Source organism: Calonectris borealis, chromosome 23 (genome assembly GCF_964195595.1).
Source record: "Calonectris borealis chromosome 23, bCalBor7.hap1.2, whole genome shotgun sequence".
Lineage (NCBI taxonomy): Eukaryota > Metazoa > Chordata > Aves > Procellariiformes > Procellariidae > Calonectris > Calonectris borealis.
In genome coordinates this window covers 4,580,746-4,605,961 of record NC_134334.1, presented here as the reverse complement: position 1 = coordinate 4,605,961, position 25,216 = coordinate 4,580,746, and the positions used below count along the sequence as shown (strand labels likewise).

General features: G+C 43.6%; 1 protein-coding gene across 1 annotated transcript in view; it reads left to right on the top strand.

Annotated features, from left to right (window-relative positions):
* RERE (arginine-glutamic acid dipeptide repeats) overlaps positions 1–24,653 on the top strand; it is a 256,716-nt gene extending 232,063 nt beyond the window's left edge. The window contains exons 12-22 of the mRNA XM_075172413.1: positions 5,542–5,704; positions 7,884–7,976; positions 8,732–8,931; positions 10,167–10,328; positions 11,787–11,900; positions 12,826–14,210; positions 14,600–14,822; positions 16,082–16,805; positions 19,965–20,111; positions 20,345–20,525; positions 21,592–24,653. Of these exons, the coding sequence (XP_075028514.1) occupies positions 5,542–5,704; positions 7,884–7,976; positions 8,732–8,931; positions 10,167–10,328; positions 11,787–11,900; positions 12,826–14,210; positions 14,600–14,822; positions 16,082–16,805; positions 19,965–20,111; positions 20,345–20,525; positions 21,592–21,625 (3,426 nt within the window). The 3' untranslated portion in view covers positions 21,626–24,653. The remainder of the gene's footprint in view (positions 1–5,541; positions 5,705–7,883; positions 7,977–8,731; positions 8,932–10,166; positions 10,329–11,786; positions 11,901–12,825; positions 14,211–14,599; positions 14,823–16,081; positions 16,806–19,964; positions 20,112–20,344; positions 20,526–21,591) is intronic.
* Positions 24,654–25,216: the final 563 nt, after the last annotated feature.

The window sequence follows — 25,216 nt, the reverse complement described above, 5'->3', positions numbered from 1 at the left end:
TTGTTATGCCCCTTGGCATGCAGGCATTTGAGCAGATGTTGTAACCAGGACTGTTAAAGCCGGGGGATTCAGTGAAGGAGGGAGGCGCTGGAGACGGTGTTTTTACCACAGGACTTTAGTAATAGGAAGCATTAGCTAAATTGAGTTGACTTAATAAAATCTTGATGCATTCCAGAAAGATTGTGAATTCATTAAGGCCACAGCTGGACAATCTGTTCCCCTCTGGTCTGCCATGACTAGTTTATAGCCATTGAAGAGAGTTGTCATTTACCTTTTCTGTTTAATTACTGTAAAGCTATTCCCCTCCCCCACAATTTTTTTTTTTCCCTGGCAGAGCTAGGCTCTGGGGAAATTAAACAGCAATTATTATGTTTGCTCACTCTGTTATATCATAACAGATACTTGAAGGTAAGTTGATGTGTTTGTGTGATTGGCTTCCATAGGAGCAGTGTCTGCTGCAGCAGGGCTGTCAAAACCTCTCAAATCCAGAAATGCATACACAGTGTTAATCCTTTGTTTACCTAAGGCAAGACTAAACACAAACATGGGGCACAGCTCCTATTGTGTATTTTACATTTGAAAACTGCTGATAAGAAGTGAGAAACCAGGGCCTGCAGCACTTACGGGCGCTCATGTTTGTTAAGGGTATGGAAGAGTTAGTGAGGCCTGCCTGGTGTTTCGGGATGCGGCTTGGAGAGCTTGAGTGAGCTGCAGAAAAATATGGGTGAGAGCAGCGGGTGAAAATGGTGGGAAGAGGTAAAAGAAAGGTGCCACGTGCCAAGGAAGTAATCTCCTAATAAATGCGGCTGGCCCGGGCAGTGCAAGCAGGAGTGCGGGGCTAGGGAGGGTGTGGGCTGCTGGGCACTTGAAGACTGGTCAGCTCAGCCTCCAGAGCTGAACCGCAGAGAAAGTCCCACTGCTGCGTTCTCCTGCGGGAGTGGATCTGAACCATTTCTTTTGCTAGGGATTAAAATAATAATTAAAATTAATCCCTAGAACAGAGGTAAAAGGAGATGAAGCATGACGTTTCTCGATGTACCTACACCGTGGGGTGAAATGGCCTTGGCAGGAGAAGGCAAGAGGTTTGAGGAGTTGTGAGCTCCAGATGTATTTCAAAATTGATGAAAGCTGAACGATGGTTTTTAGTGAAGAACATATCCTCTCTGTCTTGTGAAACTTCAGTAATGGGAAAGTAGATGTTCTCAGGGAAGGGTGTCATTGAAAGCCTGAACAATGCTTCTCATTTTGCTTTATATGTGTTTGATAAATTGCTTGAGACAGTTAATCAGATGTTAACGTGGGAAAATGGAGTTGGGTTTGCAGAAAGGAGAGGTGGCGTTGCATCAAGTGGAGGTGAGGCTGTTGCTATGAACAACTAAGCAGGCTGGGAGAGAAATGCATCTTCTCCCCACGCTGATGGAAGACGCTGTTCCCTTATGGAGTTGGTCTGGGAGGGCATTAATAGCATCTTTCTTGGATGTGGCACAGCACAGGAATTAGAGCTGCTCATTTGAGGGGGGGGGGTGGAGTAGACTTGTGGGTCATTTTATTGGGACTTACCAATAAATCCAATGTTAGAAGGAAAGTGACACAAATGGAAATTGTGTCAGCAACATCAGTATCTGGGGGTCTGAGAGATGAGGTGGATTTCAGGGACAGGAGGCAGCCCATTAACAGGTCTGCTGAAAGAAGCAACGAATTGGACATGGAAACCCTTCCTCCTGGACAGTTGCCTCAAAATACTGGCTATATTGCCACCAAACATCTAGAATGTCACGACTGCTCTGATTCATTAGACTGGGAGCTTTGCTGAAGAGTGTTTTTGCGTGTGCTATGAGGGACTGCTTAATTGAACACTCGTGTTTCTCATTTGCATATACATTATGGGTCATCCATGTATGTGCAACCATATAAAGTTTTGCTACTTCACATTCAACATTCACATTCAAAGTGGTGATAAGGTGGATCATACATCACTTAAGTTTACCATTTCACTGTGAGGCTTTGCAGTGGTTGTTAATGCCCTTTTTATTGGTGGTTCCAGAACTTGAGTGAACAAGACCATGTTATCGGGTGCAGGGAAGAGAAGGGGGTGACAGAAGCAGTTGGATGGTGCTTATTGCAAAAGGAGACAGTCTTCTCCTAACTTCAGATGGTCTGTGCGCTTCAGGCCACTAAACTGGATTAGAGTGACAAACAAGGTCACTATTTCAAGCAGCAGGTTCAGCTCTCCCTGAACCTGGCTTGCAAGGCTTGAGTTTCTCCTCCACCATCAGCCAGAGACCTCACCACAGGTAGTAGTTGCTTCAGTGGTCTCACCCCTTCCTTAATTTATCTCTGAAGTTTGGAAATGAGGGAGGTGTCACTCAAGTTGAACGAGTGTAATGGTACAGTAAAGGATGGTTCAATCTGCTTTATCTTGTGCGATTCTGGTGCCTATGTTGCTAGCGATACCCAGTTTCTAGCACAAAAAACTTCAAATGAGACAATACAAAATATTTGCAGGTGCTTGGGTTAGGACTATTCCCCCGGGTGTAGACCTGCTACCCAGAAAATCAGATTCAGAGCAGCTGCTCTCAGCCCTCCCCCAGTGAGCAGGCACCAGACTGCCTCAGTTCATCGCGCTGTTCGCAATTACAGTACAGACGTGTAGGATGTGTTGACTGCGAGACCTTGTGGTGAGGTGAGGTGAGATCGCCAGGAACAAAATGATCATTACCGGCCATTCATGTCAGCAGCGTTTATGCTTTTCTGTTTGCTTGCAAGCAAAAACAGCAGCTAATTTGCAAGGCTGCCTTTTGTAAAAGGGCCTTTTGATCAATGCTTGCCTGTGTTAATGTTTCAGTAGGCTATTGATTTCTGCAACAGCTTTTGTTCCCTGAATTTACGTGCGATGGGTTTCGGCAGCGCGCACTATGCATGTTTGATTAAAGTTCATTTGACTGCACTTGCAGCGAAGCTGGAAGCTGTTTTTACTCCCTGTTTGTAGAACCAAAGCTTTCCTGACTTATTCCTTTGTGCTCAAGCTTCTGCCACCCGTGCAGTCACCAGTGTATGCTGTTTCTAATCCTTCCAGACTCACTCCACTCCAGCATTTAATCCCTTAGGTAGACAATATAATATTAGATAGCCAGGCAGCTAATAAGGTCTGGCATGGAATTTTTTCAGTGTAGTACGTGTCTAACCTGTGTGTATGTATGTAACATTTAACATTCTCTGTGTAGCTTCCTCTCCGATTTTTACTTCTCCATCTTTATCAGAAAGTTGAGTCATTTACTGAGTCATGTAGCTGTGCAGTCTGGCGATGAATTTGAAGTACAGAATATTCTCTAGTCCTTTAATATATCCAGATTTCATAGATGGGGTAAAACTAGTTGTTGAATAAACTTTCTCTGCATGCAGTTGTGACTGCGGTGTTGGGAGGGTCTCGGGAAGAAAAGCGCTATGATGATGAAGTTAGTACTTTTTATAAATATACGCCATTCCTTTTTTTTAAAGTTTGGTTTATGATGTAGTGCATATATAAGTTGTTAAACTTCCCTTGGGACTTGATGGGTTTGCGATGTGTAAATAGAGCTCAAATAGGTTCCCATTTCCTATTTTATGATAGGAGCAAAACCAGATTGGTTTGCACTCTGCTGTTGCCATATGTCAGAGGACACATTAATTCACTGACATAAAGACATGGGATTTACGGACTTGCTCCTTGGTGCTGACACCTCAGATTTGAAATAAATGAATTTATAGGTAAAACGTGGCTGGTTTCATTTGCAAGAGACTTTCCACCTCTGAAAAGCATTGCATAAGCCTTTCTGCAGAGCTTCGTCTGCCTCCTGGCACAGGTCATATCCTCAGTTTGACACGCAGTTGTGCTGGATGGACTTTGAGCCCACTTAATGGTATTTCTAAAGCAAACACGTACAGTTGAACAAGCAGTAGCAGAGCAGGGTGCTGGGTGTCAGAACTCTCTGTTCTTCCCAGATCTGATATAGCTTGAATGCTCATCACCAGCCTGCACCCATTTTAGTTTTAGATTCGCTTCAGGAAAGAGTTATAATATTTTTTAAATTTTTTTTTTAGTAGGGCTTCTGTCCTTCAGAATCAACAATTGTAGGTGACGATTAATTTTGCCCACTTAATCCTTCCTCCTTCTAACCAAGTATCACTTTGAGTACAGTTTGGTGTGAATATTGTTCAGGTCTGTGGTGGAGATCAGGAGCATCGATCCCAGTTTATAGCAGTGCGGCTTAAAAATGCATCTATACTAATCGAAGTTATGGTTGTGTTCTTTCTCGTGTTTCTATTTTTAAATTAGGCATTGGTAAAATTCTTAAATGTCTTAAATGTCAGCAGTTAATGCCTAGAACAACATCCTCCTTTTGTCTTTCAAGTGTTTCAGTGGTACAGATGTTAGTTACGGCTGTAATTGCTAGTTTGAGGCCCTTGGGAGAGTTTGGATTAAGGGTGTGTCTTTATTAGAGCTAACTTGAGTGATCTGCCCTCATACAGGCTGCAGGATTTCCCTACAGAGGGAGCAGGCTGAGGTTATGTTATTTGATCACATAAAATGCAGTTCAAAGAAACCCTTTTTGTGGGCAATTCAGGTATGTTTGTTCTGATGTTGATTTTTCAAGGGGCTGGTTAGAACTTCTCCGTTTTTCTCTTGCAACTTGAAAGAAACAACACCTTTTACCTTAGAGGCAGACAAGTCGCCAGGAAATGATGGGGTTTCAAAGTAAGAGAAAAGAGATTAAAACCACATGCTGTTCTTTAGTTCGGCATTACATCCGCTAGTTTGAATGGCAGCTGCTCCAGTTTTTGAATGTAAGCCAGATTCATTATGCTGTGAAATTATCACTCATTTCTCTAGGTGTGCTCTTTTAACTGCTTAATTAATTTAGATGTGGGCATATATATTCAAATTAAAACACGATTTACTGTAGTAGGGTTGAGTTATGGTTATAGACTTCTCATTGAACACGTTTTTATTCTGACTTTCAGCTTCTTGAACAGGAATATTTAAAAATACCTATACGCAGAACGTAGGTTGACAAAATGGCAGTATCTGTTCGAATTGATCCTTAGTCTTTCTGTAAACACCAGAGAATTCTTAGCAGTTACCAGTTATTTGTTCCGACAACTCACCGAAAGGTAGTACCTCTCGGGGTGCGGTGCCTCCGGAGCCGAGCGCAGGATGCTGACGGCGAGGCAAGGGCACCCCCTTCCGAACTGCCGAGACCAGCAGTGCCAGCAGCACCCGGGGGAGGCTGGATACTTCTACCCAACCTCTTTCCTTTTCTAGTGGAGGAGGAGAGGGGCGAGAAGGCATTTATTTACTTCTGTTCCTCCCCTGCAAAAGCAAACAAAAAATAATGAGGATTTTTTTTCTGTCTCATCTAAAGAATTCTTTTGTCTGGCTGAAATACATCGTGAAGCTTCCTACAAAAATACATGTGCACGCATACAGAGAGCAAAAGGGAGGAAAAAAGCTGACAAGTCAGATTTGCATGCCCCTCTAACATACTCCTTCTGTATTTGCAGGGAGAACTAATCACCTTCTATTACTATTGGAAGAAAACCCCTGAAGCAGCAAGTTCTCGAGCCCACCGTAGGCATCGAAGACAGGCTGTGTTTCGGAGAATTAAAACTCGAACTGCTTCCACTCCAGTCAACACTCCCTCCAGGCCCCCCTCCAGTGAATTCTGTAAGTGGAAGCTAAAAGCAATGCATTTATCTTTGTTTAGATGCAGGGAGCAACAGTAATGTAATGGTGCTGTACCTTCAAGTGAATGAAGCAAGGAAATGCAGTTCAGGCAGTTGCCCTCTCCGGTTCCTATAGCATTATGCTGGAATGTGGTAGGCGTCTTTGATCACCAATTGCTTTGTGCAGTTCTTAAACATAAAAGCATCCTGTAAGAATGGAAGCATTGCCCTGGTACTGAATTTCCCTACTCTTTCCTTGGGTTTGTGTTGTATTTTCTCCAGGCTTACTACAGTAATGGGAATTAGAAAATGCAAAAAGAAGGAAATCCTTCATCCCGTTGGAAGGAAGTCCCTTTCATCCTTGGTGACCCATATCTTCTGCTTGATCTCAGACAGTGTGCTGCAGCCAGCACTGTTGTATCTTAATGCATCTTGGAAGAACGTTGGCCTTGACTGAAGTAGAAGTGTCTAAACAAAGAATAATTACCCAAACCAGTGAAATGTACTGCATCGCAAAGGGTTATGATTAGTAATGTGTATGTGGATATATAAACTTTTATCCTTAGGTAAAAGGCTTATGTTACTCTGTGGGTTTTAAGTCTTTCTGTGGACTAAACCCAGCACATTTCACATGCCTTCTAAAGAAAAGGGACTATGTGGAAGGCAGAATCTTAGTAATATGGGGGAAGTAAAGGATGTGGTGAGCAGGCAGGACAGAGAATTCTGGAGAGGGTATTAGGTAGGTAAGGTAAGGGCTATTAGCTGCTCCTTGCTGAAATTCATAGGATTTATTGCTGATTTCTGCATGCACGCAAAGTGAGGATCTTGACTCTACAGCTCGATCCAAGATGCTCGGCACTTCGGAGTGCTTGTGGCTGGAAGGACCCGTCCATATGGATCCGACTGCAGGATGAGAATAAAAATTAATTTAGTTCTAGCCTGGTGTCAATTTTGCAGTCAGGGTTTAAACACCTGCAAGAATTATGTACAAATTATGGTAGTGCCCGGTGTTAATTTGAAGGGTAATGAGTTGATGAGAAACACTAATGGCGAGTACTGTAGAATCCCTCCCTCTCTATAACCTGCATGTATTGCAAAATATCCTCTTGGAACCTTTAGAAAAACAGTATTCTTGCATCAAGGACTTCTTTTCTATTAAAGATATGAACAAAAGAAGCCACAAGGCTTTCTGCTTGTGATAAATTAGAGACCTGTTATGTTGTGAATTTATAGTGGTGGTGCTAGAAAAATGCAGTACTCTCAATAAGAAAGGATTTAATTCTGAGTTGTTTTAGAAGACGAGGTAAGGTACAGTTTTTGTGATATCTGCAGATTTTCAGTGGTTTAGATGGTGCTTTTTAGCTCACAGCCTTGTAATCAGCTAATTTGCTGTATATTGCTTGCCACAAAGGAAAGTGACTCTTTCCATATTCTCCACTTCTTCGAAACGTGACATTCTTGAAATCTAAGTTTGCCACAGGTTAACACTCTTACGGAGGCTTGCAGTAAGTATTGGAAGGCTGGTAGTATCCTTGTAGTCCCTCTCATCCAAAAAGAATCACAACGTTTTTCAAACAGGCACATTATATGCAAGCATCATTTCTTCCACCCACAGAACATATCTAGCTCTTGGCTTAAATATAGCCACTGTCTAGCAGAGCATAGCAGCAGTCCCCATCTAGTTTTGAAGATGAAGTCTAGAAACAAAATAAAAAAACCAGAAAAGCCACCACAATATCTGTCCGTGGAATCTAGTAAAGTAGGATTTAAGTATAGAATATTTGATTTTTAAATTTGACCGGGTTCTAGAGATATAAGTCTCCTTTCTCTTGAAAATTGGGCTTTTGGAACACAGCCTCTCTAACTAAGCACGAACAGTATTTGAACGACAACTTAATTGGAAAAGTACCGTGTTCTGAACCAGAAGTTCTGTGAATTGTATCACTTGGTGCATTCCTGGAATCCTCCTTTAATCTGTAGACTGATCAGGTCTGGCCTTGCTTAGTTTGCAAAATCAGAAGTAATGGCCGTCCAAGGCAAGGTGATTATAGGAAGTCACAAAATTTATGTGAGTACTATTATTATTAACGGTTATTTTAGCCAAGTAGGAGGAAATAGAAAATCCTGCTGAGTTTTTCTTTTCCATTTTCCTGTTCTTCCCTTGTCCTTTACTTATTCAGTGGACTTGAGCTCGGCCAGCGAAGATGACTTTGACAGCGAGGACAGTGAACAGGAACTGAAGGGCTACGCCTGTCGTCACTGCTTCACAACCAGTATGCGCCTGATTCATTGCTGTATTTCTCTCCTTTCTGCTACTGCCTATTTAATGCAGGTTCATTCAAGCAAGAGCAGTTTGTGTGCATGTACAGCTGTTCAAAAAAAAATGTGGGATTGAATCAGCTAAAATATGCAGCATTCTTAGCAGAGTTAATCATGCTTTGCCATTGCAAATTAATATTGCAGTGACAAAGGAGAATCCTGAGAGGTAGGCATTTATACAGGAAAAAATCTACATAATCTATATAATCCATTTGTGATATAGCAAATCAATATTGGACTGTGACTATCGCACACAAAACTTCTTTACGCTGCACCAAATCTCTTCTGCGGCAGCCTTGTTCCTGTAGGTATTCCTGAAGCTTGTCTGACATTTGGGCATATGCATGGCATGGAAGTGTGAGCCCCAAAATAGGGAAGGAAAGGAAATGAGAAGTTCATTGTTCACTTCACTTTAAGAAACCACAGCTTTGGAGAATAATAGCTGCCTGTTACCTCCCAGGTAGAGCGGATAAGGCTTCTTTCTTTGTTTTCAAAGCTGTAAGTTGCTTAAGTAAACAAACACTTTGTAAATTGAATATTGAAGATGTGCACTGGAACAGGACAAAGTTTTCCAGAAATTTCTCCAACTTTGTTGCCCATAGAAAAGCAGCTACTTTTCTGGTTATGTGCTTTTTTAATAATGCAGTGTATTTGTGCTGAGTATCTGGTACATTGCGTATTTCTAAGCTGTTGCTTTTCCCATCCCAAGCATCCAAGGACTGGCACCACGGCGGTCGAGAAAACATTTTATTGTGCACCGATTGTCGCATTCACTTCAAAAAATACGGAGAGCTGCCACCCATTGAGAAGCCTGTAGACCCTCCACCCTTTATGTTTAAGCCTGTCAAAGAGGAAGATGATGGACTCAGTGGAAAGCATAGCATGAGGACAAGGCGGAGTCGAGGCTCGGTAGGCTTAACACTCTTGCATTGCAGCTTCTTCTGTAAAGATGAGGTGGTGTCTGGAAAAAGGCAGTCACACTTCTAAAATGATGCTTTCTCCGTTTTGCTTGTTTGCCATGATATGTGCCTGCTGCTGCATTTGTGTATGCAAGTGTGGGATTTGCTGAGGCTGAGGTTTCCTTTGGAAAAAGGAGCTGAAATGTCTCTTCTGCAAGTTCTAGGCAAACTTATTTTCATGTTTTTAATGACTGGCAGTGGACTGTCATCATAAGGGGGCACTTGACCAGTGTATCATTACAGATTTAGTACTAGTATGTATCCTTCTTCCAGCTGGATCCTGTCAGAGGTAAGCCCTTGGGCTTATTTTAAAGGAAGAGTTTTAGAAAATTAAATGCTATTCATGTGGTCTCCTCATATTACTGGAGTTAAGATCTCTTCCCTACAGAAAATTGTAGTTTGCGCCTATGGTCAGAGTTTTTACTCGGGGTGAAATGCTGGGAGCCTTACTGTGCCCAAGTCGCTTGTGAGAACTGACAGCAGCTCTAGTTAAAGTGATGTTTGCTTTGGGTTTTGGCTGGTAGAAAGCAGCAGATATATTTCTTTTCCTTGCCCTCCCCTCTCCATCTTTCTGATCATGATGATATGACCATTGCTTCTAAGCAGCTTGTGAGGCTACACGGTCAGGTGAGGTTGGCTTCATTGTTTTTATGGTAGCCAGTCATCCAAAAAACTGCCAAACTGGGAGGGAAACAGTATTAATTATTGAAATAAACTCTATTGTGATTCCTTATTGCATAGCAGGAGCACATTGAAACTGTTGTTTTAGAAACTGGTCTTGACTGCTTGAATGCCAACAGATAGACTTTTTTTTTAAATGGAACACAAGGGTCCCCTCCTGCCTCATTCGCTGTGTGTGTATGCACGCTTATAAATGTGCATGCATGCATTTTATGAAGAAAATTTAGCGTGCAAACAGCAGCAGCTTTGGAACATTTTTCTAATGCTGTCATTCCTAGCAGACACTACTAAATCAAATAATCAGCCCTTAATGTTTTTGAGTAGACAAATCAAGGATTTGCCTCCTTTTACGGAAAAATTGTTACTATGCTAAATGCTTTCGGTTTTTCATTTTTCGAGCTCTTAGCGGGAGTGCTCCATCCATGCTTCTGATGTAAGACAAAAAAGTAAAGAGGTTGGACAAACGCTGACTTTGGTATACTTGTATTGCTGTTAAACAAATAGATGTCTACACTACGTAGCGGTCGTAAAAAGCAGCCAGCCAGCCCTGATGGTAGAGCCTCACCTATTAATGAAGACATTCGTTCCAGTGGCCGCAACTCTCCTAGCGCTGCCAGCACCTCCAGTAATGACAGCAAAGCAGATTCAGTGAAGAAGTCTACCAAGGTAAAATTTTCCCTTTCTTCATTTGTGTTAGGACTGGATACCTGAGGCCTCTTCAGTCAGCTAAATGAGATGCAGGTTCTAGGAGGCCAGGGAATCTCTCAGTGACCTAGAAATTCCTACTTGTGTGGATAAGCAAAAAACTTAATGGTGCATCTGACTGGTGCCCCGTTCCTGTACATAAGGATGGGTAGTGATAAAAACCATTAAAGTATACCCACATAACCTTACCGCTCTCATGAGGAATTAATCCCTCAATTTCAGATGCAAATGCAAGCATTAGGCTCATGGAAGTAATACAGATCAGAATTGCTGTATTTGAGACAAGTAGACAGTTTTGGGGATTTTTTTTTTTAAGCAGTACTTAATCTTTGTTTACAAAGGAATATGAATATGTAGTAATTGAGACTACTTCCGTACTGTTTTTCTGTATGTGTATTTGCTTGATTTTTCAGAGAAAGCTGACAGTTTAGTCTGTTTAAATGAGTAAGTGCCTTTCCAAGAGAGTACTGAAGAAACAAAGCCAGATGAAGCAGGAAGGCTTGCCGTTAAGCGGTGTAAATTAAGAAGTAGCAAGTTTAAAAAAAAAAAAATAAAAAAAAAAACAACTCAAAACTGTAGTATGGAGCAAGTTTTCACATGATAAAACTGAGAACTTAGCAAAATTTGAAGTTAGGTAATTATGTGATGTATAAAGCTGTCCCAGCCCATGAAAGAAAGTAGTAATCTTGTAATAGCTACTCACTGTTAGCCCTATATTTGAGGGGGTATAAAAATAGCCCTCTCAAAATATCAGGAGTAAAGCAAGACTTTCATGTAGTAGAAAGAGGCTTATCTGTCTACTGCAGAAATTCTTGCTCCATCCTCTGTTAACAACTGGTGTTGGTCTCCATTAGAAGAGTATACTGGGCCAGTTGATCTGGTTTGAGTTCCTGATGGGCTTGATTCTGCACAGCTGAAGGTGGAAAGACAACTGCTTTGTTTAAAATATTCCCTCACTTTCAAAGCTCGAGACCACATCTGCGTGATGAGGAATGCTTTACTCGCTGTTCCTTTTTCCCACTAGCTTGTGTCAGAAATGTGTGCAGGGTGTGTGTGCAAACTGCCCCTTGGGTTTCTGTCTGCAGAAGTTAAAATTGCAGTCTGTTTTGGGTTCCGTCTTCAATTTGACCTCCAGAGGGAGTGGCTAGAGCATTATGTAGATGGAAGCCTTCTGGGAGCTGCTCCTGGCAGATGGCAGAACACAGCAGCAGCTCCAGAACAGATTCCCCTGCAACCTCTAATTGGACAGAGGGACAGTTGCGTATTGGATTGTTAAATGCTCAACTTCTGATCAGTTCTCCTGCTCTGTAGGAACCCTTCTCGTTTATTTGTATTAAATACAGTGGCACTGGTATACGTTCAATTTACCTTCTCATTTATATCACTGGTAACTGTTGTGTTCTGCTTCATTTGTGGCAGAAGATAAAAGAAGAGGTATCTTCTCCTCTCAAGAACTCCAAGAGGCAGCGGGAAAAGGCAGCTTCTGACACAGAGGAACCTGACAGGTCGAATGCCAAAAAATCCAAAACTCAAGTGAGTCCCACAGAGGAATATTTTCTCTTAGGAGAACGGTTTGAGAGTGGGAGGGCGTGCAAACCTGGTAACAAACCAAAAACATGAAATCAATTTAAGCTACAGCAAATTGTAACTTAATCAGCGGCTGGAAAGTAAGCCATATTATAATGTGTTCCCTCTGTTGAGAAACAGTGGAATGATACAGGGTAAGTCCAGAAGTCTTTTTTTTGTTTTAAGATCAATATCAACCGTATAGGAGTATACTTGGATTATTTTCCACCCCGTCCCCCCAAACTTTTTAAAATGGAATTTGTTTTTTCCTCTTCTGTGGCATGTTAGAAGACTACCACTGGAGTTCTCTTAATTTAATGGTATCAAAGCTCAATTGAAATACTTTTAGGATGCCTTTTCAGCTCCATGTACCTGACCAGGTTCACTCTGTGCACAGGATTTGGGAATTTTGGCACTGAGTTTTCCATATTACAGAATCACAGAATGGTTGAGGTTGGAAGGGACCTGGAGGTCATCTAGTCCACCCCCTCTGCTCAAGCAGGGCCACCTAGAGCCAACTACCCAGGACCACGTCCAGCCGGCTTTTGAAACTCTGCAAAGACGGAGAGTCCACAGCCTCTTTGGGCAACCTGTTCCATTGCTTGGTCACCCTCATAGTGAAAAGTGTTTCACTATGTTGAGGCAGAACCTCCTGTGGTTCAGTTTGTGCCCGTTGCCACTGGACGCTACTAAAAAGAGCCTGGCTCCGTTGTCTTTGCACACTCCCTTTGGATATTTATGTTGCCTCTGCTGTTTTAAGTCCTGTGAGGTTCAAAGGGTGGTGCTTGCGTTTGCACAGCATGTGTAGTAGGTTGCATCCTGCGGCATGCTGGTAGTCGTCTTTGTGCGGTTTTCTCATGCTTGGTGGTTATTCTTCCCCCTCTCCCTGCAGGAGATCAGCAGGCCAAACTCTCCCTCAGAGGGTGAGGGCGAAGGTGAGAGCTCTGACAGCCGCAGCGTCAATGACGAAGGGAGCAGTGATCCCAAGGACATCGACCAGGATAACCGGAGCACGTCACCCAGCATCCCTAGCCCTCAAGACAATGAGAGCGACTCGGATTCATCTGCTCAACAGCAAGTGCTGCAGGCACAGCCCCAGGTGCTGCAGGCACAGAGCGGTTCTGGCCAGGCTCCTCCTCCCACACCACCTGTATCAGCCCAGTTACCAGCATCGCTGCCAGCAGTGTCGAGTGCTGCTTCAGCTGCACCGCAGGTCTCGCCATCCGCATCCCAGCCCCCTAGCCAGCCCCAGGCCCCTGCGCCACCGCCTCCTCACTCTCACATACAGCAGGCCCCTGCTTTGCACCCGCAGCGACTCCCATCGCCTCACCCGCCCCTGCAGCCTCTGAGTGTGTCGCAGAGCCAGCCCACCCCTGCCTCTTCGCAGCCCCACTCGCAGCCTCCGCTCCACGGCCAGGCCCAGCCTGCCCCTCACAGCCTGCAGGCCCAGCCCCTCCTGCCTCACCCTGTACCTTCCCAGCCGTTTTCCCTCCCCACTCAGTCATCTCAGTCTCAGGTTCCCCTTCAGACACAAGCACCGTCGCACTCTCACTCCGCTCTCCAGGTTCAGGTAACGCAGCCTGTCCTGCCATCTGCAACCTCGCTGCAGCAGGCTCAGCCTCCGCGGGAGCAGCCCTTGCCCCCTGCACCCATGGCCATGCCTCATATCAAACCTCCCCCTACTACCCCAATCCCTCAGCTCCCCACTGCTCCATCCCACAAGCACCCTCCTCATCTCTCTGGCCCTTCTCCATTCTCAATGAACTCCAACTTGCCTCCACCACCTGCTTTAAAACCTCTGAGCTCCCTCTCAACTCATCATCCTCCGTCTGCACACCCTCCTCCCTTGCAGCTGATGCCTCAAAGCCAACCACTGCAGTCTTCGCAAGCCCAGCCTCCTGTACTGACGCAGAGTCAGAGCCTTCCCCCACCCGCTAATCACCCCCCGTCTGGACTCCATCAGGTATCCTCCCAGCCCCCCTTTTCTCAGCATCCCTTTGTCCCAGGAGGCCCCCCTTCCATCACCCCTCCTTCTTGCCCCTCCACTTCCACACCACCCACTGTGCCTGGCATCCCACTTCAGACTTCCATCTCCACATCAGCAGCTTCTAGTGGAAACGTGCCAGTGGTGACAGCCTGCACGCTACCACCTATTCAGATCAAAGAAGAAGTCCCAGATGAAGCTGAGGAACCAGAAAGCCCTCCCCCTCCACCCAGAAGTCCATCACCAGAACCTACTGTGGTGGATACACCAAGCCATGCTAGTCAATCAGCCAGGTATGGAGGTTGTCAGCAGTGCTTCCTTAGTGTGCTCTGTTTTATTGTGGAGCAGGGCACTCGCAAAAGCTGAGAAGTGAGCTCCTGTGGGAGCTGAGTGTATTTTACATGTGCACCTTGTCAGCCTCTCTTTCTTGCATGATTTTGCTCTGTTTTTCTGGAAAGGTGCTGTTTAAGCCAGCTTATTCAGACAGGGCATTACAGTTTGTAATTGTGAGAGGGGTTTTATACTCCGCTTGTCTGTGGAGTAATGTGGTACAATTAATTTTCTCATGGCGTCCAGGGAAGCTGGTAGTGCTATTGTGTAAGTGTAGAATGATACTTTTTGGTTTTTGACAGACTCTTGCATCTTTCCCAGGGCTAAGCTCTTTCGCTTTTGTTTCTTTCAGGTTCTATAAGCACCTGGACCGTGGCTACAATTCATGCTCAAGAGCAGACTTATACTTCATGCCTCTGGCAGGATCGAAACTGGCCAAGAAGAGAGAAGAGGCCATTGAAAAGGCCAAAAGAGAAGCAGAGCAGAAAGCCAGAGAAGAGAGGGAGAGAGAAAAAGAAAAAGAAAAGGAAAGAGAGAGGGAGCGGGAGCGTGAAAGAGAAGCAGAAAGAGCTGCGGTAGGTTTATTTGTGGCTAAGAGCTGTTTAAGGGAGTTGGCATGGTAGGGTCTGACCTGGATGGTGACTACAGAGTGCAAATCCCCAGAAGCGCTTTAACGCATGTGCAATCGGGTATTTGTGAATATAGGAGCCTTGTGTGTTAAGTGAAAGCCAGCCAGCTGTGAGCACCTCCTGGCCTGCCTGTGCCTCTCTTCTCTTTAAAGGAAATGGAGAGTTTCTGCTCCTGGTCCGTTTCTGATGTGCGGGAAGCCAGTGCAGCTGGGGATAACGAGGCCACGTATTTACATTTACGTGCAGTAGAAAAGCACTCTGTGCAGATAAGGGAATGCCTTTATGTGCCTTGTACTACTGTGCAGGCACAAGAGTGCTGTCTGCTGGAAAAAGGGGATCTGAAGGCTTTTTAAATTGGAAGTAAACTTAATTAACTTTTTTTACGGGGAGACCCAAACGCCAGTCTCAGTATAAAGAGCCAATACAACTAATCCATTTTTCTGTGGCCTGTCGGAAAGGAGTGATTACTTCTGGGCCCACAGAATTGGTAGGTTCGTAATACATTATTGATGCTGAAAAAGAATGTGCTAAAGTCTTCCTATTCCATGGTGCATTTCAGAGATCTGAATCGTAGCTATGTGTTTCTGTAGGATTATAGAAGTCAGGATGTAGCATCTCTCCATTAAGGGATGTGTCACGTGTGGGGACTTTGCTTTATTTTGGGGATAGGGATCCTTGGGCATGGGTAAAACATGCTTATTGCCCTCCCCAGATGTGCTATGCTGCCCTTGTGTAGGACGGGAGAGCAGGATGCAAAGTCCTGATATGAAAGGAGTGGAATTTGTTGTGTTGCACATCGTGGAGAGGAGTTTCCTTGGGTTTAGTAAGTTTTAGGATACAAGTGAGTGTGGAGAGGAGAGGAAGAATGCACTGCAAACAAGACTGGTGGTCTGTAGTGACATGTACCAGCCAGCCGTTGCCCATAGCTGTGACACCTACCAACTAGTTGCTGCTCTACCAGCTGTAAAGCACTTAGTGTAGCTTTGAGGCCGCCACTACAAAGTAGTTATCTTCTGGTCTACAGGATAGACAGAATCCAGTTCTTCCCCAGACCACAGTGGAGCACACAGCTGCGGGAGTCGCGAGGCTCAGCAGGCCGAACTTACCTCCTCTTAGAACTTGAAGCACAAGAAGGGAAGTGTGTGCCTGCTGTGTTTTTAAGCCAAGTGTGTTGAACTAAAATTCTCTTCCCCCATTCTGTGCAGCAGAAGGTATCCAGCTCCTCCCATGAAGGCCGTCTTGGAGAGTCTCAGCTCAGCGGGCCAGCACATATGAGACCTTCATTCGAACCTCCACCGACGACCATCGCTGCTGTACCACCTTACATTGGTCCAGACACACCTGCTTTACGAACACTAAGTGAATATGCCCGTCCTCATGTCATGTCGCCAACAAACCGTAATCATCCCTTCTTTGTCCCCCTAAACCCCACTGATCCACTTCTGGCCTACCATATGCCTGGCCTCTACAATGTGGATCCCACCATTCGGGAACGAGAGCTGCGAGAGCGGGAGATCCGAGAGCGAGAAATCCGGGAAAGGGAGTTGAGAGAGAGGATGAAACCTGGCTTTGAGGTGAAGCCCCCAGAGCTAGATGCACTGCACCCAGCTACTAACCCCATGGAGCATTTTGCCAGGCACGGTGCACTGACTATTCCCCCAACAGCAGGACCTCACCCATTTGCTTCCTTCCATCCGGGTTTGAATCCCCTTGAAAGAGAGAGACTTGCACTGGCAGGCCCACAGTTACGGCCTGAAATGAGCTACCCTGACAGACTGGCAGCAGAGAGAATACACGCTGAGCGGATGGCATCGCTGACAAATGACCCGTTGGCACGGCTCCAGATGTTCAACGTCACGCCTCACCATCACCAACACTCACACATACACTCGCATTTACACCTACATCAGCAGGATCCCTTACATCAAGGTGAGCCCGGGGAGATGGGCTGGGCGGTTTCCTAGGGAGCCCCTCTCCTGAGCTGCTAGCAGCAGTCTACCCAAAACAGGCAGACTGTGACTCTGGAATTCAAGTAGCAAAATCCCTGTTTTCTTGTACATGATGGGACTTCTGTACTGTATAAGGTTGTGATAACCGAAATGCAAACAATTATTTTTTGGGAGGGTGGACCAATAACAGTGATAAAGTAAATGATAGTAATGGTACAGCGATCTTCATAGAGACTGCACACTGTCACTGTAAAGATTTCCTGTTTTGTTGTGGTTTGTTTTTTTTTTTTTTTAAAAAGTACTGGAGTCCTAGAGCACCACCTTACAGTGGTGTCTGGTGTACAGGTGGAGGCTCCGTTGGGTGAAGGGAATTCACTAGGAGAGATGCCATGGAACTGGTAACACTGCTAATGCTAATGGCTGTTATGTTGTGAGTTATAGCTGGAACGGAGCTGAAGCTGGTGTTTCCATATAGGAGCTGAAAAAAAAATTAGGAGAGAAAGACTTCATCTCTTCAGCCGTTTGACATGCCAACCATCTGGCTTTAGTTGAGCTGAAATTCTCTGTCACAATTCTCCTAAGAACCATCTAAACTTACGGGTTGGCATCTTTTTAGCTACAGTGTATTCTTATGTGTGGAAATTTTTTTCCTCCAAATATTTAATAGTCTCAAAAATGAATTGATGCCTTGCTCATTTCTGAAGCAAACTACGTGGTTACTCCTCTAGAAGTCTGGAACCTGGAGTCTGGAAGATGAGGCACTAAGCAGAATTTTTCTGATTTTTCTGGTGGCAGACTGGAGAGTACATAGCAAGCAAGGCACCAGGTGCAGTAACTGCTAAGTAAGGGAAAAAAAAAAGTCCAAGTACTTTAAGTGCAGCTGACTACAAATGTAGAGTTTGTGCAAGCAAATATAGCATACTTTGCCTTGGAGCAATATGCCTTAAATGTAGCTGGGAGGTCTGCTTTTTGGAGTTTGGAAGGAATTTGAGTGCTGTTGCAGAAGCCAAATTGTACAGCAAGGAAATCAGCAGGGTCTTGTGAGGTTGTTAAGGGGCGGGAAGTTACAGGTAGGAGGTGATAGCGCTGAATATCAGCATTCTTAAAGCTGTCAGCTGTGGACGTGATTGAGACGGTGCACAAATTACAAACTGGTTCAATTTGAGGCAGGTTTGCATACCCCATGGATAGCATAGATTGTGTCTATACAAGGATTCTATTGTCAGGTAAGTCACTCACCACGTCTGTGCAGGTAAGTCTAGATACTCTAGATATTTGTTCTGGACAAAAATATGGCTAGTACATTCTCATTCTCAGTCTAGTGAGAGACTGGTGCCAACAAAGGCAAGTCAATTCAGTGTCAAGTCTCTCTTACCTGTACTTGAAAAGTGATTTGGCTTTAATCTTGGATGCCAGGTTAAAATACAGTTAGGGGCTCTTGAGTGTCTCCAAGCAGTTCTTGCTCCAGAGTAGCTCCATAGGTGGGTAAGGCCCTGAAGTGCATAACCTGTATGTCCCCTTAGAGTGGGGATGAATAGGGTGTAAAATGACCATGCATTTGTGCTGTGGACCAGAAAACAGCTGAGAGAATTGTGTTAGCTGTGTTGTGTTCCTTTCATTTGCGGTTCCTCTGCAATCTGCTAACAGCTTAATGTTCTGAGATGTCAGATGAGCTGATGAGTAAGTATTTTTCAGGTTTTGCCGGTGTCTTTTTTTCATCATATTGGTAAAGTGACATCAGAGAGGTTGCCTACAGGTGTCCCTCTCCACACAAGGATGGTGACAATGTCATCTTTTGCAAACAAAGGTTTTTGCCAGCTTTTGGCCTATCAAGTAGTATTGGTAAAGTCAGAAGGATGCTTAAGTGCTTCTCTACTAAATGTCACTAGTGATCCTTTCTTCAATTTTATGTGTGTAAAGGGGAAATAGGAGAGAGTTTGGGGGAAAATTTTTCTAAATGTTGACTATCTTTGTTGTGAAGAGGTCAGAGCTTTCTTCAGAAAGAGAGGCTGGGTGTCAGAGGTTGATAGTTAAAGAAAACCACATTGTTTCCCTGTCACAATGCTGCAATAAAGCATTCCACAGTTCTCTGATGGTTTTGGTTTTTCTCAGTTGTTGGAGTTGAGGATATTCCTTCCTCAGGTTATTTGTGGGAGCGGATCTGTAATTCAAGTCACTTGCACTGATAGACAGAAATGGGATAGCTTATTTCCAAGGAATCTCCAGAAAAGTCAACTGAAACAATTCAGTTTGTAGCGATATGTTTGAGGTAACTTGTAAAAGCCAAGAAAAGGAGTTTCCTGGGAGAGCAAAGTAGTAAAATTTGGCCCAGCACTACGGAGTTGAAAATAAAGCTGATGTGGATTTGCCCAGCTGCTTTTGGTTTTGGCTGGGTTTTATCTCTTTGTGTCTTTTCTGTTTGTTGGGATCATAGTGGCCTGTTGCCCGGCCAGTCCATTGCGCAGGCGTACCAACAAGCGGTGGTAGGTGGAGGTGGGAACAAGTGGCTGGGAGGTAAAGACTGAAGAGCAAATTGCTTTTTTCAGAGTCCACTTAAGGTGTTTGACAAGGTGTTTACACTCTGAACACATAGTAAAAAAATGTAATTATGATAAGCAATTAAAAAAAAAAGATCTGTGCAGGGGAGAGATCTTGCAAGGCTAAATAAAGGTAAAAGCAGATGTGTGCAGCAGGATTTCTGTTAAGTCTGCAGTTATTGAACAGATTTCACAGCAGCATCTCAATTTGCCTATGTTAGGCTGAGCCAGTCTGATTAGCAAGCACTGCTGCGATGTATATGGGGGAGTGTGAAAGGAATGTCTGAAAATGAAAGCTTTAGTTACTTGATTTCTTTTTTTACACTTTTTTTTTTCCCCCCCTACCACTTGGTGGATTTCTTTTTCCTGTAGAAATTGAAAGCCCTGGGTTGTTGCTTTAACAATTAAGACTGTTTGGGAAGCAGATGTCACTTGAAGATAGAAAAGTGGGTTTCAAATTGGATGGAGCTAAGCTCCTGGTAATTACATGCCAGTTAGGCCAAATGCTGATCCAGCTCAAGTCTAACAGGGCTTTTGATCTCCCAACAGTGAGTGATGCTTCCAAAGCAGTTGATTGCTTGCTTTCTTTTCTTCTTTTAAAGGTTCAGCAGGACCTGTTCACCCGCTGGTGGATCCCTTAGCAGCTGGACCCCATTTGGCGCGTTTTCCCTACCCACCTGGGACCATCCCCAACCCATTGCTAGGGCAGCCACCTCATGAGCATGAAATGCTCCGACATCCAGTCTTTGGTGAGAGCATTTTATGGTACTTTACAAAGGTTGGCTCTTGATCTGAACTGTCATCTTTTCTTCTGGGTCTTAGCATTTCTTGGGAGGGGAGTTGGTGGAGTTGAGCTGTAACTTAGGTTCCAGCCAAAGGTTGGTTGGTTTGTTTAAAAAAAAAAAAAAAAAAAGCTTCATGGGACAACTCTCTGCAGACCTCCTAGCAAACAAGTGTCTAAAAATGGGCAACTCTCTCTTAGGTACTCCTTATCCACGAGATCTGCCTGGTGCCATTCCACCTCCTATGTCAGCAGCCCACCAACTGCAGGCCATGCATGCCCAGTCAGCAGAGCTGCAAAGACTGGCAATGGAGCAGCAGTGGTTGCATGGGCATCCTCACATGCATGGTGGTCATCTACCAAGTCAGGAAGATTATTACAGGTGAGAGGTGCAATGAAGGCTTTTGGAGACTCGGGGGTGCTACGGCTTCCTTTGTCTTTCTCCACATTCCATCTTTTTTCTTCTGATTTACTGCCTTTCTGCTGTGTGCTGAGTTATTGTCCTGATGCAGTTATAGAAGATGGTGAAGCTGTCCTAAGACCTAATCTGGGCATAGGTGATAGGGCAAATTGGAAACCAGGTCCAAATTATTGGCAGAGGATGTAGACCAGCTGAGTCTTACATTTGCAGAATTACCTCTGATTGGGGTTTTTAGTGTGATGCTACGATTGCTGCTTCCACATCTCTCTCTTCCTTGACAACAGTGGAGGAGGGTGGGTAAAAGCTTTATGAACGAGAAGAGGGGAGGAATTCAATAAATCTTAAGACATGACTGAGGGCAATAGGAGTTGAAATGTGGGAATAATAGGGATCCTGCATTACCAGCTGAGAACGCCTAGATGAGTCGTGCGAGTTCTTTCTCCCCAGAACGCTATATGGTGTTGATAGTAGAGTGGTTCTCTTCTTGGCCTACCTTATGTGACACCACCTTACTTCTTGTTTGGCCATGACCACTGACAATATGTCAGCTAAGAAGAAGCCACCAGCACCTAGCAAGGGTCATTCCGCATGTCTGTGGGTAGCGAGGATACATAGGAAGCAGCATATTAAACACCTGCCTTGCACTGCTTTACTCTGATGTTTCAGTTCTTGCTTCTGCTATCCAAAATCGCCTGCTGGCCGTGTGCCGCGGGGGCAGCCAGTCTGCCTGGAGCTGCCTGTCGTGTCTGCAACTGCAGATAAAGCTACAGCGATGAGCTGGCACTAGTGATCTCGCTCACGTGTGAGGAGCGCGTCGGTAGCAAAAGGTCATCGCTTCCTCCCACAACAGACAGTGTTATCGCTGCTGTTACAATGGCGCTCATTTTTGTGCCGAAAGCTCACAAGTCCTGCTGCAGCCTCTGCTCCCTTCAGGGCACCCGGGTGAGGTTAGCAGGAAGGCAGGCTATCTCTGAAGTGTCATGACACCTCCTTCGTTTTGTTAAAACGAGTTTTCTTTCTCTTTCAGTCGACTGAAGAAAGAAGGCGACAAACAGTTGTAATAAATTATTTATTTGTAATGCTGGCTATGGAAACCCCAGTCCTTGGGAAGGAGTGGAACATTTTTACATACAATAAGAGCTACAAAAGGAAAAGAATATCTTATAAAGATTTCTTTATATATTTAAAACAGAAACAACCACCCAACAAGTAGAGACTTATCAGCATAGTGTTCATTTGTAGAGAAGATTTCTCAAGACTGGTGTGGGTCTCCCTGCATGACAACGTATTCAGAAGCCTATTGAAAATACAGGACTGTGTGGAATATTCAGAGAACTTCCTGCAATCTTGGTTTTTTTTTTCTTACTAGTTTGTTTTGAGTAGGTGCTAGAATCAGGTTCACAACACAAGTCACTGTGCGTGAAGAGACACTCAATGCATCTATAGCTATTTTAAAAAAAACAAGGATTGCAAGTAGGTGACATAACAAGCTCTGAATCCAAGTGCTATAATAATAAAAATCTACTTTTATTTTAATACATTGTAGGAAATCTTCATAATTTTAAAGAGAGCTCAGTTCTGCAGCATGGCTTTTTAAGTCTGTAAATAACTTTTTTGGGTAGAGGGGAGAAACAAAACAAAACAAAACTCCAGAAACGTTTATCTTGATTTTCAGTAACATCACAAATTGTGAATTCCTACCTGGTATTGACAGAATACAGAGTTGATTTTTTAATAAAATATATATATATAGTTATCCCTTTAATTAAAGGGAATGATGGGTATCAATAATTTCAAATGGGTAAAAGCTTGAAATTTGGTTTGATATCAACAATAAGCATTAAAGGGAGTTGCAGGGATAATGTTGCAAATGACTGTTTCTGTTCTTGGTTTTTTGGTTTGTTTGGGTTTGTTGGGTTTTTTTGTTAGTGTTACATCTCTCTGTTCTGCAGATGATTTCTGTTGAGTTGGGTTTCTCAGCAGTACAGGTGTCCCTTGGAACCAGCTTACCCTGTTGATGCCTACTTTAAGGGTTAATTTTCAGTGTGGCCATAATACACTTCTTTCCTATTACCTTTTGAAACTTAATCTAATACATTGGTTTTAGACTTTAGGCAAAGGTTCAGAGAAATAATCTGTTCTAAAATCTCTTTTTAAAAATGTTCCGTGGCTCAAACTAGTACAGCCAGAATTTTGTATGCATGTGCATATTTTTGGAGGACGTGCTCTTTCTGGCCTCTTATGTTTGATATGTTCTTAAGAAAAGTGGATAGGCAACTCAGTTAGTGTTCTTAAAGTTGTTTTGCAAAGACCAGTCTGTATTTCTCTTTGACTGTTTTAGTTTTGTTTTTGTAAGCAAAAACTTTTTAATTGCCACCAGTGTTCTGTATCTCAGGAACTTACTGCTTTGGGATTAACCGGATATATGGACAATAACATTTACTGCCTCCCAACACAACAGGCCCATGCAGAATAACTCCTGTTGGCTAGTTCCCATGTGGGTGGTAAAGGAGAGGAATACACAGAAGGCCAGTGAGCATTATTTTGGAGACAGCTCTGCTTACTGTCTAGGCAGAATTTTTTTTTCACTGTTCTGCCATGGGTTTTCTTTGCCAGAGCAGAGGGTGATGCAACCAACGGACATCTGAATCTGCTGGCCATTTTTTCTGCTGGTGCATAACTTCCCCCCATTCTCTCTCTTAACTCACGAGCGCGCTCTCTCTGCTGTTGTAGACTGTTCAGCGTGATGGTTGTGTCATAGGACTGTACTGAGCCATGTTTGATAAACTCGCAGTTAATCATACATTCTGATGGAAGGCGTGGCATTCAGAGTGCTTTATCCACCTCATGGGTCTCAAAACGGTGTCAGTGCCCCAAGATTACTGTCGGACAGTTAGTAACATCAGTTTACCAACTAAAAACATGCATCGGGGTATTCTAGGTCCACTTGAGGCAAGAGTGTATAGGAGAGAGAGGAGAACTATTTCAACTGATGTTGATCTTCCTTTTTTTCTGTCCTCCATTCCAGATTTCTCAGTGCTAAAGAACTGCAATAGCATTTAATCAGTTCCATCTGCTATATCTGAACTCTCTGTGAAGGTATTAGGAGGAACAGCTAGTGTTTCTGAGATTTGGAAACCATGAGGTCAATCTAAAATCGAGGATGGTAAAGTCTTCTTCAGTCAATGCCTTCAGTCGCTGTCTGCAGTGATCAGGTGAAATGGTTTTCTTCTGAGTAACACTTTTTACTTTTGCTAACAGTAGAATAGCTAGTAAGATCAGTCTGCTCAGCAGAGAGAGTGCCTCAGATTACTTTAAAGGTCTAATTAGGCACATTTCAGTTAAACCTCCCCTCCTTGTTTTTACCATGTGGAATTTGGGAGTTTGGGGGAGTTCAGGCACTTCAGCCATTTCTTCTGATCCTTCTCTTTTGCTGTTATTTTTAGCTATAGTTCTTCTTAAGAAAAAAAACAAAGCTAATTGCTTCCCATGGTCCTCTCTCTGTAGTTTTTTTTTTTTTCCAGCTGAAGTTTGCAGTCTATTCAAAAGCTATTCATTGATCTCTCGTTTCTTTTCTCTCTCTTTTTTTTTTTTAAGAAAAGCATTCTGATAATTTGTGGGAGTTTTTTTGTTCACATCATTCAGCAAATAAGCACTGAAATTCTTCCATTTTAGACCAGTGATTAACTACGACTTTACATGCAGTGGTTTTTGAAGCCATCTTGGTGTTCGATGCCCTGTTAAAACAACCCAGACCTTTTGATTTTCTTTAAGAAATCTCTCTTATTTTTCCTATGTTTTGAAAGTTTATTTTTTGATTTTGCTTTAGTGTTTTTGAAACGTCTCTCTTGTTCTATGTCGTCATGGTTGAGCTTGTTTCACTGCACCGTTAAAGCAGAGTGTACATTCTGACTGCTACATTTATATATATCTTGAAGCTTAATGTATATATGAGTAGTTTGCCATGGGATAACACAGTGTAAACAGAGTAGAAACCCAGAAATCGTGACTTCTGTGTTCTCTCCATTTGAGTATTTTGTAATTTTTTTGAAATATTTGTGGACATAAATAAAACCAAGCTACACTACAGCAGCCAGGTTTTGCCTGCAAGCGAAATGTGTCTGTTAATTGTTGTTAGTGGGAAAAGAGTTATTTTCATCTGGGATAATACGGGATGCCGGCATGGCCATCTTGTCTGTTTCAAAGGTGTCTTGTCTTTCTTGGCTTTATTTTTTCTTTCTTTAAGGCCATTTCATTTTTAATATACAGTACACAAAACACCAACATCGTGTCCAGTTCCAGAGTATATTCTGCCTCCCTGAGGCACATTTATGCTCTAGGGCCGTACTGCGTAACTTTGGCATGTTTTTCTGTAAGTTAAGCAGTCAAATTGATAAGGATGAATGTGTGAGGATGTTTTGGCTGTCATGACTTTAGGGGCTTTCTGTGTACAGTGGTCATATATTGTAGCCACTGATCTGTAACTGAGCACAAACAAGTAGTTAAAATGAAGCGTGTGGATGAGCTCTCACTGCGTCAGCCACAGAAGAGTAGAAAGACGAGAACTTCTAAACCAGAGAGGACAATTCCCCTAGTTTCAACAGAATAGGAAAGACTGCATGACGACATCTTTTAAATTTGCCTGTGAACCA